This window comes from Myiozetetes cayanensis, unplaced genomic scaffold (genome assembly GCF_022539395.1).
Source record: "Myiozetetes cayanensis isolate MyiCay16 unplaced genomic scaffold, myiCay2020 scf1, whole genome shotgun sequence".
NCBI classification, from domain to species: Eukaryota; Metazoa; Chordata; class Aves; order Passeriformes; family Tyrannidae; genus Myiozetetes; species Myiozetetes cayanensis.
This window is the reverse complement of record NW_026086604.1, coordinates 110099035-110117114: the sequence shown is the minus strand read 5'-3', so window position 1 is coordinate 110117114 and position 18080 is coordinate 110099035. Positions and strand designations below refer to the sequence as shown.

The 18080-nt window shown below is 38.1% G+C and overlaps 1 protein-coding gene across 1 annotated transcript in view; it reads right to left on the bottom strand.

Annotated features, from left to right (window-relative positions):
- GADL1 (glutamate decarboxylase like 1) overlaps positions 1-18080 on the bottom strand; it is an 83503-nt gene that overhangs the window by 33767 nt on the left and 31656 nt on the right. Inside the window, exons 10-14 of the mRNA XM_050322076.1 lie at positions 16957-17021; positions 16663-16744; positions 9565-9764; positions 5419-5470; positions 2909-2998 (exon numbers count right to left, since the gene is read on the bottom strand). Of these exons, the coding sequence (XP_050178033.1) occupies positions 2909-2998; positions 5419-5470; positions 9565-9764; positions 16663-16744; positions 16957-17021 (489 nt within the window). The remainder of the gene's footprint in view (positions 1-2908; positions 2999-5418; positions 5471-9564; positions 9765-16662; positions 16745-16956; positions 17022-18080) is intronic.

Here is an 18080-nt window from a genome sequence, read left to right as displayed (position 1 = left end):
CCATTAAGTGTTCAGGTGATAAGTCAAATAACCAGCTAGTGGCTGTTTCAAATCCTTCAGACCCCTATTTCCTACCACCTTTCTGTTTGGAATGTAGGAGACTTGGAAGAGTGAAAATTTTATGCCTAAAGTTCAAGGCCAGGTCACAGAATTAAACATAAACAGCCCACCAGAGAAAAAAAAAAAAAAAAACCAAACAAACAAAAAAACCCAAAAAACAAAACCAACCAAACAACACCAACACCACACAAAAAAACCCCACAAAACAAAACACCACCACCACCAAAAACCCTACACTTTTTATGTAGGATAGCAAGACTGACATCAGAATTAGGTATCACGCCCCGATCCAGTCAGCCCTGACACATCTTACACATTTCCACATAAAGTGGGCATGGAAACTGCAGAAGAGCTAGTACAGCAGAAAACATTCAGAGTTATTTTGCATAGGACTATGCAAATTCTTCATGAAGCTGAGGAGTTGAAATCAGAACAATTTGCTTATCAACTTCCACCAGCACTAGCTCACAACTAACCTTAGAAGACAGCATGTTATCCTGAACAATATTGCTGAACAAGTAGTAGAATAAAATCAATTACTTGCTGTAGGGACTTTTAAGACTTATATTTCCTTAATTATTGTCAGATATGCAGATCAACAAAAAGGAAGATTGATTTATGGATAAATAGAATAACTGTGACATTAAAATGTGGTGTGAAAAGACAAATTGTGAATAGTTCATTTTAGTGAAATGAAGGGAATATTCAGGAAGTGCTTGCAACCTAGAAACTGTCACACGCCCATCTGTCCATCAATGGCATCATGTAACAACCACTCCAGCCTTAATCCTCTTATCATTTACACCTTGCTGATCAGGATACATTCCCTCTTGTCCAGCTGTATATCTGTATTGATTAATGTAATATAAAGCCTATGTTGTTTGCATCAGCAATGTTATAACAAATTGATGTTAGCTGGAGAAGCCAAGTCAGTCTTTTTTTTTGTGACCCAGTGCTGCCTTCTCATCTGCTCATTGATATATCTTGTGGCCCAAACTGGCCCTCAACATTCAAAAAGCAAGGTAAACCCCAGACCTATCCCTGTAGAGAATCAGGAAGGTGAAATAACATGTTTTAGTTGCAAAACAGGCTCACTTCTGCAGTGTCAAACTACTTCCCAGCAGTGTCTACAATAACACAACTAACAATCATCATTTGTTGTTTCCCTGGGAGAGAAATTTGTGCCATTCAGTACCCTGCTTTGCTACGGAGTTTTGGTCTGTTTCATGGTAGATTTTTTTTTCCTAGGCTTTTGTGGGGAAGAGTGAAATAGGTTATGTTTCAGGAATTGAGGTTTCTCCGTGTTTCATCAGCAGAGATAAAAGAATCAAGAAATGTCACTTTGCCAAAAACAGTGGTTGAGATCTGCAGCAGTGTTCAGTCCTTCAGAGACATTGCACTCAAGTTTGTTTCCCTCCAAGTTCTCTTCCACAAAACACTGATAGGAAACCTGCATTTCCAGCATGAGTCTATCTATATTAGTACATAAAATAAAGCCAGGCATCTATTGCCTATCCTGACTGGAAGAACCATAGAGCAACAGAGTAAAGAACCAGTAAGTTACACTCAATAAACTACTCAAATATACATGCTCAAAGCCATTTGTTGTGCTTCATCCCTTCCCTCTTTGGTCCCCTCTGTAGCATACATAAATCAAACAGTGACTGCTGCAGCATTATTTCTTCTATGATTTACCATTACTCCTTTCCAAATCCACACTCCTCCACAGGTAGAAGAGCTATTATCCAGCTCTGTGTGTGTATGTAGACATAGGCCTTCCACTCTAACGAGAGGAAGGGAAGCCCCATATGAAAGGATCATAACCCGTCCGTGCTTTGCAAAAGCATGGCAAATGCAAAGCCCTTGCATCCACACTGCAGCCATGCACGGCTTTGTACTCCAAAAGTATACTTTCCAAAACAATACAGACAGGGTTAAGGAAGACCTCTCCCTTAAAAGACACCAGCCTCCAGCACAAACTGAAAGCAATCCCGGTGTAAGCTGCTGAGAGCAGATGTTACAGGAAGCATGCATGTATATATAGTATGTATAGCTTGTATGCATAGTAGGCATACCATATGCAAGCATGCATAAGGTATACACATCTGTGTTCTAGTAAAAATTTCTAGGAGCAAATTCTAGGAAAAAAATAAATGCAGAACATCAAAGCTCTTCCAGAGATAAGCAAACAATGAATTAAATTCAATTCCTCACAGGATAGCTTATTCAGTAAAACATAACACCACAATGTCTGGTGGCTTCTTAATTAAGTCTTAACTAATGAGTTCCCCACTAGTAACTTCAAAATTTTATTGCTGCTTTTTTTCAAGATGTTCAGGATTCCCTATCAGGATGGCAAAGAGTTACCAAAACACTCATTAGTGAAGTTTTTCCCACTGTATTTTCCCACTGTATTCCTATTGTCATTTAGGTTTAACATCAGAAATATATTCTTAAGCACTTCCTTGCTTGCATTATCATAGATTATCATGGATAATGCAAGCCAAGTTCCAAGGAGAGTGCTAAGTATATGAAACAGGTAATGAATAATCTGTCTAGACAAGAGATGCAGACACAATGCTGTTCCTCTTCTCTCAGTTCTGCCAGCTGCTAACAGCTTTGATAGTGAGTTGAATACTTGTTAATGCCTACACTTCTTACATTAAGAAAAAAAAATAATTAGCTTTGTCTAAAAGGAGAAAAAACTTAAATCCTACGAATATCTAGTTAGGGATTAAATCCCCATTCTACTAATAGGTTATAAAGGTGAGCAAAGCCAAAGGCTATTTCACATACTTCTCTGGCACACAGATAAATCAGTAAGTCTCAGGTAACACATGACACTCACCTGGTGCAGCTTTTGCCAAAACTCAGGTCCATCCTCCATTTGTCTTAAGCTTGGTGGAATGTACCAAAAGCAGACGTTTGCATACTCTGGCTAAACAAGAGAACAAGTGATTGCTTATGAGATGTAACAAATGGGACAGGGATATGTACTACAGCTTGTCAAAGAGTTCTGCTTTATTTTTTGGGGGAGGAGGTGGGGGGAGAAGCCTTTGAGTTTATATCCTTTTCATTAGAGCCTCCTTCTCCAGATCATCTTTTGTTTCCTTTTTTTAAAACTAGGAATAGTTTTAGTATCATCTATTTCTGTTCCTGCTGCCAGAAAAAGGATACCTTGTTGGGGTTTTAATTTTATCTTCCTTCATCCACATTTAACTCTGTTTTGCTCACAAAAAAAATTTGGTTTGGAAAAGTATAAGAGAGGCATGGAAGGGTAACTTACAGAATTCAAATTTGAAGCAACCTTTAATACATTTTTTTTTAGTGTTTTGGGCTTTTTTGATGGAAATTTCCTATTATGCCTTTTACACAAAACACACAAGTTTAATTTTTGTCACCATTTAACACTTGCACACCTAGTCATTTTTCTAATGAACAATGCCAATCTCCTTTTATATCATAGAGCACATTATACAGTGCTAGAGTGAATGATTTTCTCTATTTCCACATTTTATAAGACTCTCAGGACACTTCGCAGGGTATGTGCCATATCCTGAATGTATCTTGTCCGATATCTAAGCAGGTCTTAGGCTGAGACTCCGCATTTCTGTTTCCCTCTAGAGAAGTTTTGCCTTTAAACTCAGCAGAGAGTTATCTGCAAGGCTCATAACAAAAGCATCTCCTCACCTTGCATTATAAAATAAGGCATTTTGTGCTTATGAGATTTCTGTGTCATATATGATAGAGACATCATTCCCAGCAGACTAGATCCTGCTAATATGGAAAAAAAATTATTATTTTATGTGTACAGAGAGCAATAGTATGAGGAATAGATATGCCTTCTAATCCCATTCAATACAACTCATAAAACCACTACATCAATCTTGACCTACACTATTTGTAACTCAGTATTCAACTGGCATCTAAATTATAACATGGATTATGATCTCACACACCCCTCTCCTCTCCCACATGCCATTCTCATTGGTACTAGTTGAAAGAAAAAAAAACAAACAGTTAAAAGAGAGCTTGGTAGCTGAGTCACACCATCTCTTTACCCCACTGTGAATGTGGCTGCTATTATAATCCCAGGCAGTCTCCTGAACAAGTAGAGCCCACCAGCTGAGACATGTTCTTTCATGAAAGGGCACTGAGAGCTGCTCATATCATTTTCCACTTCACTTCAAAGAATTCATTAAATACAATTTAATCATCAAGAAGAATATCATTGTCAGCAGGAACAGAGCTGCAAACCTGCCGTGTGTTGCCACTGAATGGAATAAAGCTCAGCTCTTAAAGTTCCATTTCTTTCCCCAAAGAGCATGCATTGAGTACACACATAAACACAGACACTGAAAAGGCAGTGCCTTCCTCAGAAGCACTAGCACTAGCTTGCTGTTACAGGGTTTATTTTAAAACTACTTAAAATCAGATGGCAGGAGTAGACAGATGGCATATATTACCATATTGCCATCGCCTATATTGCCTTCTTGATTATCTCAGTTTCCTTTCACACATCAAATACATCATCCCCCTCTGAAAATACCATTCATCCTAAAAAAAATACCCCCAGCCATGCTTCACACTCTATTTCTACTTATCTTGTCACAGCTCTTATCCAAGCAGCTAAGCACTCACACCACAAAAGAGTTCAAGATGACTCAAGCACAAGTGGCATTTCCAGGGCATAGAGCAATTCTCATTACAGGTTTTTCCTCACTGTGTGTATCAGAGAATCATCTTTCTAAGCTTTTTGTCTGAAAACCAACTTACTTTCAGGAAAAGGGCTCACAGAACTGGGCATAGGTCCCTGGCAGCAGTCTTTCTTTGACTTCTTATTGCTTGTTCGCCTGCACTACCGAAAACTTTTTCTTAATCCTTGCTCAACTTCCTTCTCAGGAAGTGCTATTGTCCATACTACAGCACTACCTTCAATCCCACTTTTAATCCAGACGTCCCATTCCTGCAGGAACTAAACAACAGCCTCTGCTCTCAACAGCTTTCACATCTGGGTATTCTACAATAGCAAAAAAATGGACAGCTTTTAACAGACTTGCCACTTTACTAACCTCATCATGTGCTGTTGGCCTAAAATTCTTCAATCAATTAGCAATTTTCAAAGTCAAAGAGAAAATTTACACTGTATGAACAGTGTAAAATATTTTTTTTGTTTTGTATTTCATCTGTCCTAACAGGGAATACAGAGCATGTTATGTGTGTTCAGTCATATCTGTGGACGCCTACACTTATTAAATTACATACTTCAAATACAAATTGGTAATTGACTAAAGAGAACAAAAATCAAAAAACACTCTCTACCAATAACAACCACAGTTCAGTTCCCCTTTCACTTACCTCCAAAAGAAGCTGAAATCCCTCTCTTTTCTTAATTTCCTCCACTAGATATCTGTAATTAAAAATGCAGGGGTTTAAAGCATAGAACAAAACAATACAAACAGAAAACAACAAAAAAAGTCTTTAACTTTTTTTTGTTTTCATTTTTCTTTTTTTTACACTAAAGAAACTACAGAGTTAAACCTCATTTCTACCTGCTGTGAAAATGCGATAGCTATCAGTTTCTGGAAAAAAATGAAGGCTACAGCCAGCCAAGGAACATTGAGGAGAAGCCAAAATCTGTTCTCAGGCACAGATTTTCAATGGAGCCACAGAGCACACATTGATCCTATTTGCATCAGGTTGTGAACTTTCCCAATGCAAATTTCCATTGATGTCGCTCTTTACAAATTAATCCCTCCTTCTCTTGTTCTCAAGGGCTGATGCTGTGCTGCAATGTTATTTCATAGTCACCCTGACACCTGTTGCAATTACTGCTATCACCAGAACCTCCTAGTTTAGCCCAGAATTTAAAAGTTTGAGCATACTTGAAGCTCAGCAATTTTCCCAGTACTGCCCTAGTTCCACACTGTACACAACAGAGTACATTTCCATTCAGTGAGCCACTGCTTATGCACAATAATCCCTGGACATCCTATGCTAACATACTGAGATGAGAATTTCTTTTCTCTCTCTCCCGACAAGCATGAAAAACCCAGAAGTCTTCAATGGGGAGATGGGTTTGAATCAAAACTTTGGATACAAACAGCTTCAATTTATAGAATTTTTTCAAAAACGTGACCTCAACTTTGCCATGGCACAATCACACAGGAATTCTGAAGCAAAGAGGACACAGTTGGGACTTCTTGCTTTATTCTCCTCCCCTCAAAGCCTTCCAAAGAAAAACTCCAAAGAATTCACCTCAAATTCACATAGATTTTCCATGTCAACAGAATTTTAGTCTTCTACATGAAAATTCTGCTGTCTAACAGTAATAAAACTGACACGGTTAACTACTGATTTTGCACAAATCTGTTCTTCTTATTTACTATTTGGCATTTTTCTGCCTGCAGCTGCATTACGGGCCATCACTAGTAATTCTTTTATCCACTAGTTGAGGAAGAAAAATATTGCCAAAATAACCCCCATTGGTCCTATCCACATACCTGAAACTTGTCCCCACAGGGACACCTCTAGCCCAGTTCTATCTGCAATGCCTGCTATTTGGCAGACATGCTGCAGAAACAGGTTGTCTAGGGAAGCAATAAACAATACCCTAGATGGCACACGTTTTTCAAAGCTGTGCATAGGGAGTTGTCGCACTGTTTCTCATTAACAGGTGCTGTGCCTGTGACTCATTACCTCAGCACACAACCCAGCAAAGCAATTGCTGTGGTGAAGCACCAGTTCCCACAGTACGCAGCCCCAGGAGCTGTGGTGGGCACTGTTGAGATGTTTCTTCTCACTGTAACAAGTCAAGGTTCTGGGTCGTTTCTCTCATGACCGTTTAGATCCTACTTGGTGCAGTTGTTTGTTATCCGGCTGTTTTAATGCCCAGGCTACCACTTAGGTTGAAAGAGAAGCATGATGAAAGGCAGGTAGAAGGGTAGATACCATGTGAGCATGTTGGGGGAAACCTGTTTCTGTTGGGGAAATGCCTTAAGTAAAACAAGCTCGGTGCTTTTGACCTGTTTATTAGAAGATACTTGTCTGTGCTATAAAACCAGTATTCAGCAACATCAGCTGGCTATTCATAAGACAGTGGCCCTCAATTTATTTTTTCTCTAATAAATCACAAAGAGAAATCTATGCATGATCACTTTTTTTTTTTGAGGTCTATTATCGTTAGAGCTATTTCACAATATTTGATACTGTTCCCTCCTATCACAAGTGCCTTTTTTTTTTTCTTATATACCACCATCTGACATAGGCTATTCTAATGTCGGTCAAGTTCACAACACTGTTAATCATGTTCTTAACTACACTGCCAATAGCCTAAGAAGGCAGCCATTAGAAAATCCATCGTCCGTGATTTATCTTGCCAGGATCATTTGACGGCAGTGGAGCAATTTACTCTGTGCATCTTTCTACAGTTGACAGTGAAGTTTTATTATCATGTCACAGTTGCAGAACATCAGAAAGGCTTGAGTCTTGGTGAGGACTGAAGTACACAGACAAGTGGCATTTGCTGTGATTAAGCCTTGCAGAAAATAAGGGGTGGAGATCTGCTGTGAAAGTAGACATATGTCTGCTAAGAGTGAGTGTCAGAAGAGGAAACGCAGAAAAATTGCAAAGAAGCTGAAGCATAAAATGCAGAGATGCTTACAGTAGTTGTATTCAAAAAGCAGTTTACTTCTATACTTTTTTTAGTGTACTTCATAAGCAACAACCCTGCATTAAAAATAATTGGGTAGAAAAAAATAATCCAAAAAAAATCTGAAGCAATCAGCTGGATGCTCTACTTTAGCTATTTTAAAAGTAAGCCTTTCCAAATAGGTAGCACCATGATATTCCTGGGATATTTAATACCTGGAAAGCATGATACAACTCCAGAACAAAAGGATATTACTGGAATAGCCAATAAGCAAAGTTTGATCTATCAAAAATACATGACTGCAATTACCCTAGAACCTTTTCAGGTCTGCTTGGCTACAGGGAACAGAAAACAAACAAACAAACAAAAAAAAACCCCACCAAACCAAAAAGCAATATTGCCCTTAAGTTCTATAGTCAGTAGACTAGTTCCAGAAAGTTTAAAAATTAAATTTCTTCTTATGAAAAAAAACCAAAACAAACAATCAAGAAGGAGACAAGCCAGTCACTCTTTAGAAGTGCTACCAACTGGATCCTAATATTAAATAGAAATATTGATCCCATAAAGGTCATTAGTCACTACACAGTCAGTCAATCTTGGCCAATGACCTTGATAAGGCTGAATTCCCCTACTGATAATGGAATTAATTGCTTACTCTATACAGACAAAGAACAGTACAATGCTTCAGAACAACTTAACCAGAAGATATTAAAAAAACATATAATCAGTCAAAAAATGAGTGGCTTTAAACAAAAATAAAATAAAGGTCACAGCTCATTTGAGCTTTTCTGGTTTTGATTCTTTCTTTTAATTCCTTTTAAATCCACTCAGGATTTAGATCAGGGGTATTTTTACCTTTTATTTAAGTAACTTCATTATAGTGAGACTATTCCTTTAATTTTCATTCAGTTCTTTTTGTCCTGCTAGTTCATAAAAAAATAAAATGTCAATATCAATTATTTGACTTATGGCAATGTGTAGCTAGTCTGGTGAAATTTTCATTGTGGTTTATCTTGTATAAATCCTGAACAATCATGATACTTAAAGTTAACTCTTTTTAATGGGACATTATCTACCTTATTTCAAAATAATTTCTTCTACGAGAAGAGAAAACCAGCTGGGTATGGAAGCTTCTTCCCAGAAACCAAGACATAACCATCACTTTAGAGAAACACCTTCTAGCAATCACTCTGCTGAATTCACTTGTGAAAATCATTTCTGCAAGACCAAAAACTTAGTGAAACTGAAGAGGACGTGTGGGGAAGATTACAAGAAGAAGGCGTTTCTGTCCCTAACAGAACACACTGTAGACATTAAGAACTTCAACAGACTTGTGGAGAAAAACCAAGCATGTCAGAACAATATGCCTTCATACACCTCTACTACATCCTAAAATGAATAGTGTTGTATGAATTTCCCTGCATCATCAGCTTTCTGCATTCCCTTAGTCATGACGAATGCAGTGACAGGATAATGCCAATTCACTTATTGCTAGACACAGACAAGATCCTGGCACATGAGGCTGTTTTTACATTGACACCAGAACACACAGTTGAATTAGAAGAAGGTGTATTGGCAAGTCTATCCTATGCCTGGTTCAGATAATATAAATGTTGGACAACACAGTTTACCAACATCTACGCTTATTGCTAAAAGCAGTAATTACTACTAAATATTATAGCAAATGCAATAACACTAATTATTATTGTTATTACTTCCTCCTATTATACACAAACAAAAGGAGAGGGGAAAGAAGTAACAAGGTGGTCTGTTCCAGGATACGGAGTATCAGCAATGTCAACATTTCAGCGAATTAGACAAGAGTAGATGTATTCAAAACTGAGAGGCAGTACCTTGCCAAAGCCAGTGCCCTGTTTACTCTCTCCTCCAGGCCTGTTGTTCCCAATGCTTTCCACATCAGCCAGAATTTGAATGCATCCGGACGTCTGCTGCACTGAATGGACTTGTCACCAGTGTCATAGCTGACATCATAGAACTTGTCCTGCTGGAACAGGTATGCAGCCTCAGCAGAGTAACATTTCTTCAGAAGGCCCTATTAGAAACAAAACAGAGACTTAGATTTCTGATTACCTGATCAAACCTCTTCACAAGCCAAAGCCTATTTTTTCCTGTCTGTACCAACAGCTTATTAAAACAGATTTGGATGTGCAGGATACTCTCCAAAGCTAATGGTGTGGTTTAAGAATCCTGGATGAACTTAAACCCAGTGAGGTCAGCACTGACAACAAGTAAACTTTTTTATTATTATTATTTTCTCCATAATGCCACTGAAGAGTGGCAGGTTGAAGAGAAATTTTGACTCAGAATCTCAAGAAACCATGGAAGTGTGTATCACAGAAAGAGTTGCCCAAAGACATATATGAATCGGAAAGAGGGAGAAGAAGTAGACACCTACTTCAACTGCTCCAGTCTTTACATGGAAGGATGGCCCCTGAGGAGCTTTCTGCATGTTCACAAATGGCTCAATCTATTATTTCTTTGGTTAGTTGCAAGGAAGATTTTAGCCCCCAAAAAATGAATGTTTAGCCCTTACCAGCAAATAATCACTGCAGATTTAGCATAGGCTATCTGGCTCTTTGAGCAGAATCACCACAAGGAGATTAGTACAACAGCAATTTTTGTCTCATTTCACAGTTCAGACAAATTTACCATTTGAAAATAGACCTGAGAAAAGTACTTTCACATACCCTAACCATGGTTTGTTAATAAAATTATTTTTATTCTGCGATCGCCAGCCTTCAGCTTCTGAGAGGTTGCCTGGGCAGGGGTAAGCAGCAGAAAACAGATAATGAGTAATGTAGCAAGTTCCAGCAAAGAACAAGGTTGTGAAACAAAAAGCACAGAGGTTGTTATAGGTTTAAAGGTACAGAGGAAGAGAAGTGGCATAGTACTGGCCATTGGTTGAAGAATGAAACACTAAAATATATTCTGTAATACTGTAAGATAGAGAGAAAGGCTGGCAGAAAACAGGTTACAAAATCAAAGATGAGAGTGGCTCTACAAGGGGCCCAGAAGAAAGAGAAGGTTGTGGATTTGTTAGTGAGGTGGATAAGAAAAATAAACCACAACCTATAAATACTAGAATAAAAATTCAGATGAGTTTAAAAGCATGGCTAGAGCATCTGATTCAGATCTGGAAATATGTATTTAAGTGACAGCTGAACCAGAAGTCTTCCATTCAGAAGAGACAAGGAACGGAAGTGGACAGCAAGACAGAGGTTGCTAAACAGAAGACCACAATTCATTTTCCAGTTCAACATCACTCTTCAGTTTGAACCAATAGAAGAAGTATTTCACATTTCATTCTTTTCTCTGCATCTGCTGCAAGTCTGATTTTGAAAAGGCAGATAGTGTCTGACATCACTCTTAATCAAAGTTTCATATTCCCGTAACAGAGGTATGATTCTTGATCTACATTACAATACACTACTGATAACTTTGTGTCTGCCAATAAAATAGAGAAAAAAGGTCAAGATCAAAAAAACCCAAAAGATAATTAACCCACTGGCATACACAGAATAACTCTGCCTCTCTCCTAGACTTTTCAATTCCCTCCACCTACGCACCTATTTGTAAAAGCACAAAAGGAGAACACCACCAAAGGTTCCTCCAAGAGCTTCTGTAAGGGTTTGACAATCCCAATGTAATATTGCAGAATTGCTAAAAGTACAGCAAATTCAGTCTGGATTCTTCAGTCCAGCACATTCAGCCTTATGAAAAGACAGTTTATGTGAAAATTTGGGGAAAAAAAGAACCAGCATCTGCTCTCCCTTTGCAATCATCAGTGATAATGTGCAGTTGCAGCACAGGGTAGCCATAGCTGGAAAGACAGTGCTGGGTGCAGTGTTTTGTAAGATTCTCTCACCTACTTTCCAACTTTCTCAAAAAGGGAATGGCAGGAAAAGGACATTAGAAACCAAAGAATAGTCAAACACTGAAGCATCCATACTTTACAGGTTTTTTACAGCTTTGTGTTCTCTGGCTAGCAGCTGCTCAAAAAGGAACAGGAGTCATTCTGTGAAGCCATTGTGCTTAATTCATTTAAATATATATATATTGATTTTCAAGGAATAAACAAGTTTACTAGACATGGTCTTTTAAAAACAAAACAAAAAACAAACAAACAAACAAAAAGGCAGCATCCTCTATCCACAAATTTAAGTTAATTTCTTTGTCTCTTGCTGACTTAAATTTTTGCATAGTGTTTCTTCATGAGTGTACAACAGGGTTGATCAATGTGGGACTACCTTCTGTCTTATCCGAATGCAATGCAGCTACACAATAGAGGCCATCATAGAATATTAGTTCCCCTCACACCTGTCATCTGAGAAATAATAACTGTTGTTTGTCACAAGAAACCTAAACCCAGTTGGTAATACACAAAGACTGGGAAGTTCACTTAAGATCACAATACAGCTGCAGAGTTTAAAAGTTTAAACTCGAGAGTGACAACGCAACAAGAACAAATAGTTCAATGGCCCTGAGTGAATACTATTCACGGGAATGTATTTCATTTTTAAAAAAAATTAAAAAAAAAAAAAAAAAAGGCAAGTATTGTCCTACTCTCCTGGTGCATCTGAAGCTGACAAGACATGCTGGCTGATGATCCTTTTCCATCTGCTTATCTGACTAATAATGCAACATGCTCAAAAATCCTGTTGAAGACACTGCCTACTATCAATCTACAGAGGCAAGTACAGTGACATCCTCACTCATGTTAGCAGAGCAGACAGAAAAAGAAAGTAAAATCATTCTTTTGAATGAAAGAAATGTTACAGAAGAAAAGTAGAGGAGAAAAAGAAGGGAAAAGAAAGGGAACATTGCAGAACAGAGTTTGGGCAGGGAGGACAGCAGAAAAGAAAAAAAATCCAAAAGAAATGTTATGCTTAAGAAAGCAATTACTCTTTGATTGCTGCTGTCTCAAAATTAATAGATTTAAACATGCTACATGCTCAAGACATAAAAAGTCGTCTCAATTTTCCTAGTCAAATGATGGAAAAGCAGAAGAGGGAAAAAAAAAAAAAGGAGAGAAATATGGTTTAAATATATTTTCTAACTCAGTGCTCTCAGTCCCAAGAAGACCCCAACAGTTTTCCACACAGTAACTGAGCTGCTCCATCTGTTTAGAAGAATTGCACAAATTTCATTAGAAGCGCCCCATTTGACAAGTTTTGAGTATCTTTCTTCAGCATTTTATCTTTCTACCCTTTTCACAGTGACTTATAGTCAGTTTGCTAAAGTTTAGATAATGGAAATACTATTTTCGTGGAGGCCCCAGTCTACTGTGAAGTCTCAAAGAGCCTTTGATTTTTATGAAGTCTATGGATAGTTGCTGTGTGTTCTAATTAATGGGAAATTAATGAATAATTATTGATACTGAAACCTAGAGCTCCAGTTTCATAATTCAACATATTTTTCTCATTGAACAGAGTTACCTATAGCAAGTCTTCTGATCTCTTTCCATTTCCATTGCTAGTTAAAAGTGAATTTCAATTTCATTAACAAAATATCTTCCAAGACAAACATCTCCCTGATTTGCCTTATCTGAAGCAGTACGAACATCATACTTGAAAATTCTCAAAAGCAGTGCAGTGTGAAAGGCCATTCTAGGAATTCACTTTAAGAAGTGAGAAGAACTCTCAGTCGTACTAACCCCAAGTGAAAAGCAATGAGAATAGGGTATTTCTTGCAGGTGCCCTGGAAAGGAATCGGGGAGGTAGATATCTCTATGATATTGCTAATGATGAGGGAGAGATTACACTGTAGATGGCTACCATCACCTTAATCAATTAAATTCATGCTAAACTGAGATTTAACTAGCTACACTGAGACTTTATTCTTAAGTAATAAGTGAAAATTCTGCTCATTGCTTAGAACTGTTTCTTAATTACCTAACCAAGTGCTTCACTCTAACGAGTCACTGGCAGTGATGGTAAACAATAGTTCTCTATTTATATGGTGATAATATTTACACTGATATGGATTACAGCAAGGACAAATTCTAGTAGCTCTGTGGTTTTAAGGGAATATGTACAACCCAAGACTGATTCATAGCATTTTAAGAACATATGAGACCAAAACTGACTTCACTAATGTTTTGAGATTATTGCTCTATCTAACTTTGTGTTTAAACAGTCACTGCAATTCATGCCTCAGCAATAAAAGTGTTTTCTGAGTAAGACTATCTTATTAGAGAAGTGATGAAAGTTACTCAGGGCATGGCAGTGAAAAAGGAATAACTGTGCACCTCTTGAGTCCTTTAAGTACTGAAGAACTACTGTCATTGATCTGAGCTTTTACAGATGATTAACTAATATCTCTTTCCTTTGGTGAAAATGCTTCTCCCATCTAATCAAGTCAAACACATATTTTTCTTTTCTATCTCTACCTTCTTTGGAAATATTCCAGTTTTGTTTCACTAAGGCTGGAAGATACTCTTTTATCAGCATTTCACTGCAGTTAATTAAGTCTATTAATAATGCTAAACCATACTGGGGCTAAGTGGAAAAAAACCCCAAACCAAACCAAACTAGTCACTATTACTTTTCCTAATGGGAAATTACAGCATTACCACCACAACTGAAATGTGATGACATCTTCTAAAGGTTATCTTTTCATATAGAAAGTATGAGAGAGAGAAAGAAAAACTGAAGGGGATTAATTTGTTTAAATACAATTAACTAAGCCTAATTCTGAGGTATTCCACAGTTTCAAAATGGACCTCAAAGCAAATGGGAAGACAGAGTAACAGAACTTCCTTAATCAGTCTTTCAAAGGGAGATAAGACCTGATTCATGAACATGACTTAACATTCACAATTAACATTTTGTTGCTCTGATTTCTTGCAGAATTCAGCACTTCAGCAACTACCTGAGGTTCACTGAACATTCACCAGCAGAGCAATGTGTGCAAAACTCTTCCAGCTCCCACTGAGGCATCCTAACTACAGTGCAAAGAATTACGTTCATATGTAAATGTGTGCTTCATCTGCAGCCATAGGTATTTATGTACTTTAAGAGCAGAGGAACAAGCTCTCAAGTGAGAAAATGATACATGTTCTCTTTCCTTCTCTTACTGATGTGAAAATAGCATTTTTAATGGAAAACTGGATTCAGCTGCCTATTCTGGTATGGAGAGGATCAAAGTGAAGCAACGCTTTTCTGTCAAAGTGTCTTAAATATGCATTTGATCTTTTCTTCTTATGGATTTATATTTCAGCTAGTTAATAAGAAAGTACTCAAATTTGTACATGTGTCTCTATGCATATAAAGACTGCACTGGCACATACACAAAATGAGTAAGTGCCAATTTTCCAGGAATTAAACACAGAGTAAAATGCCCTTTCTACCCGATGCAGAGAAATCTACTTTCCACAACACGTCTTGCTGAACAACAGGATCTATGATCAGTGATACTTGTGTTTTCATCCCTCAGTGACCTAGGCTTCATATTTACAAATATTTCCAACACAACATCGCCCAGCTGTGGTTTAGAAGTGGAATAGGAGTGCTCTAAGAGACATTACACTGCATAGAAGGAGAACACAACACGGCTGCTAGAGCCCTGAAGTTGCAACAGTGTTTATAAAGTGACTCTAAATGCTCAAGCAGGTAGAACATTTCAAACCTCTTCATTTCTTTCCTTTTCCTTCCTTCCTGAGAAATTTCTGCTATGCAGTCCAATTACCTGGGGCTATATCTATATACTGAGGCTAATTAGTTAAAAATACAGCAATGAAATCTCCCCAAGCCTGCAATTAAGACACTATATTAATCTTAATAACTTCATTATGTTTGTTTTTCATCCTGGAATAAAGATAAAGTGATGGACAGTAATCTCGAGGTCTAATCCTCTTTAATCCTACAGACTCTAGTCTAAGGAAATGAGGAGGCACACTTCTCCTTGCTGTCCTGCCATGCCTCACCTCTGACTTAGAGCAATCAGCTCCAAGACAGTGCCAGTTAGCAACTATGGTCTTTGGTCCTCATCACTTCTTGCTGCTAAAAGTTGGTAACAAATTACATGGACAGCTGGCTCTAGCAGTTGAATAGAAAATATCAGCAGTTTTGACGGAGATTTATAAAAGTAATTTACAAGCCATGGCCACAAAATAGTGATGCAAACCTCCAGGGCTCCATATCTTCATGATGTTCAGTCATTAAGAACCTACATAAGGTGAAACTCAACCCTGATGGTGGAAAATGGGCATAAGTTCTAGCAGTTCTGAGTTTGAAATGGAGCTTGAAATAATTGACCTCTTACTAGTTTCTTTATAAAGATAAAAGAATTCCACAAAGATAAAAGCAGGGATTTTTACTATATTACAGACTCATCTTGAGATCAAAGCTCTGTTGTTTGCTTGCTAGACCTTTAAATTAGTCATGGCTTTTGAAAAGTCTAAATCCATCCGGTGATGAGGAAGAAATGGTAGAACGAGCAAAGAAGGTTCAGGACCTTTTCCTGCACGTGCTCTGCCTCCTATCCCTCTCCCACTTCGGTGCACCTGTATAAGGGGATGGGAAGACAAGCTCTGCCTACTTTAAACAGAGACGCAGTACTGCTGCAGTCTCGATGGATGACAGCTATTCTGAGGACTTTGACGAGCTCTGTGTTTAAGTGTTGCAGGCCCAGGCGACAGAACACTCAATCCTGAATGTAAATCATGTACAGAAGTTAACTAGCTAAGGTACCAGCTGCGAAATTTGACCACTTGTGAATACAATTACTTGGATCATTTTCACCCTGCTCTCTTATTCACCCTTTATTAAAATTAATTTAGTGGTGAAATTCAAAATAATATAATTTAGCCTTTGCACTGTGGTATAGTAAAAATTACTTGTAGCTGTTTTCTAATTATTTCCACTTCCATATAACAGCAGTGACAGCCTATTGCAATAAAAAAAAAAAAAAAAAAGGACAGGAGGACTTACAGAGTTGTCTTTCACCAGAAGAGCACAGCACTGGATTCCTGCCAGCAACATTTTATGGGGATTCCAGGCAACAGAATCAGCCCTGTGAAAATTTTAAATTGCACTTATAATCATTTGTACTAAAGAATCAAAAATGGCCAAACAATCCAAGCAGACAAATCAGATTTCCCATCCCCCCACTCCCACCACAGGTTCACAAATCTCTCCAAGTAATTTCTATGTATGGAAGCCAATAGGCCACACAACTACCACCTCAATCCCTGGTAAGTAAGACCATGAACTAAACTGACTTACCTGTGGATGCCATGCAGAAGTCTGCAGTGCTTCCTTGATATCAAAGCCGAGCCACCCCAAGAAGCCTGTTGGAATATTTATAGAGCCAAGACAATATTATTTGCATAAAGTTCTTTTCATAATACTTCAACTAATAATTTCTAAAGATGTCTTATTTAAAACTTAGTTTACTACATGGTCAGTGGGCTAAATTTTGCTTTTAGCATCATCTACTGAAATAAAAGTTGGCAGCCTGGGGCTGTGCCTAAAACAGAGGTGTTGATGGTTTATGCCTCTGCATAAGCCATGAACTAGACTGGCCCATCTGTGTAAGCAAGGCAATTAACTGAAATGTCCTTGTATAGCCAGACTCGTCACTGATACCGAATAGAGTTGCTTCCTTTCCCCTAGCCTGAACCTCAGCAGTGAGAGCAGAAAGCCTCATTTTGTGTATCTTCTTCCTGCTTGCCATTTCCTTTTTGAGAAATTCACAAGGAAACAGCAGAGAATGAAAATCTCTGCTAGTTGCAAAGTCCAGGCTTGGATTTTCCACAGATATGAAAAGCAAAGTCAGGGAGTGGGCAACAGCAGCATTTCTGTTACCAGCAACCCAACTGACCTTAAAATGGTTTAAGACTTATCACATCTCCCTCAGGTCAGTTAACAATTAATTGTGTACTCTGAGAGTCATTTAGGCCTTCTCTGTAGAGAAGAACTCTCTACGGCATCTCCTTATTGAGTGTCATCTACTCTAGACACCCACCTTTGGGTGACACCTTTTGCAGGTATACCTCTCCATGGACTATAGAAGGAACTCAGACAGCAAGCTTTAATGACACAATTTTAATTTCTGGACAACCAGAGTCAGGGAATGTGATCCTTACGCATGAACTCTGCAAGGATCAGATTTCACCCATCAGGTGCTGTGAATCTTCAGTTCTCAGACAACAATACTTATCCACAGGGGAAAGTTGGAGAGATCATGCAAACAGCAGACATGTCATACAGTGCATTTGAGAAATTACTGATAAATAAATAAATAAGAGGATTTTTAATGCTCATGCAGGTAGAATACACTTAAACAAACTACTGTGAAGTAAGCAAGGCTTTTCAGAGATGCACAGAAGGCATCAGTCCCCAAAACA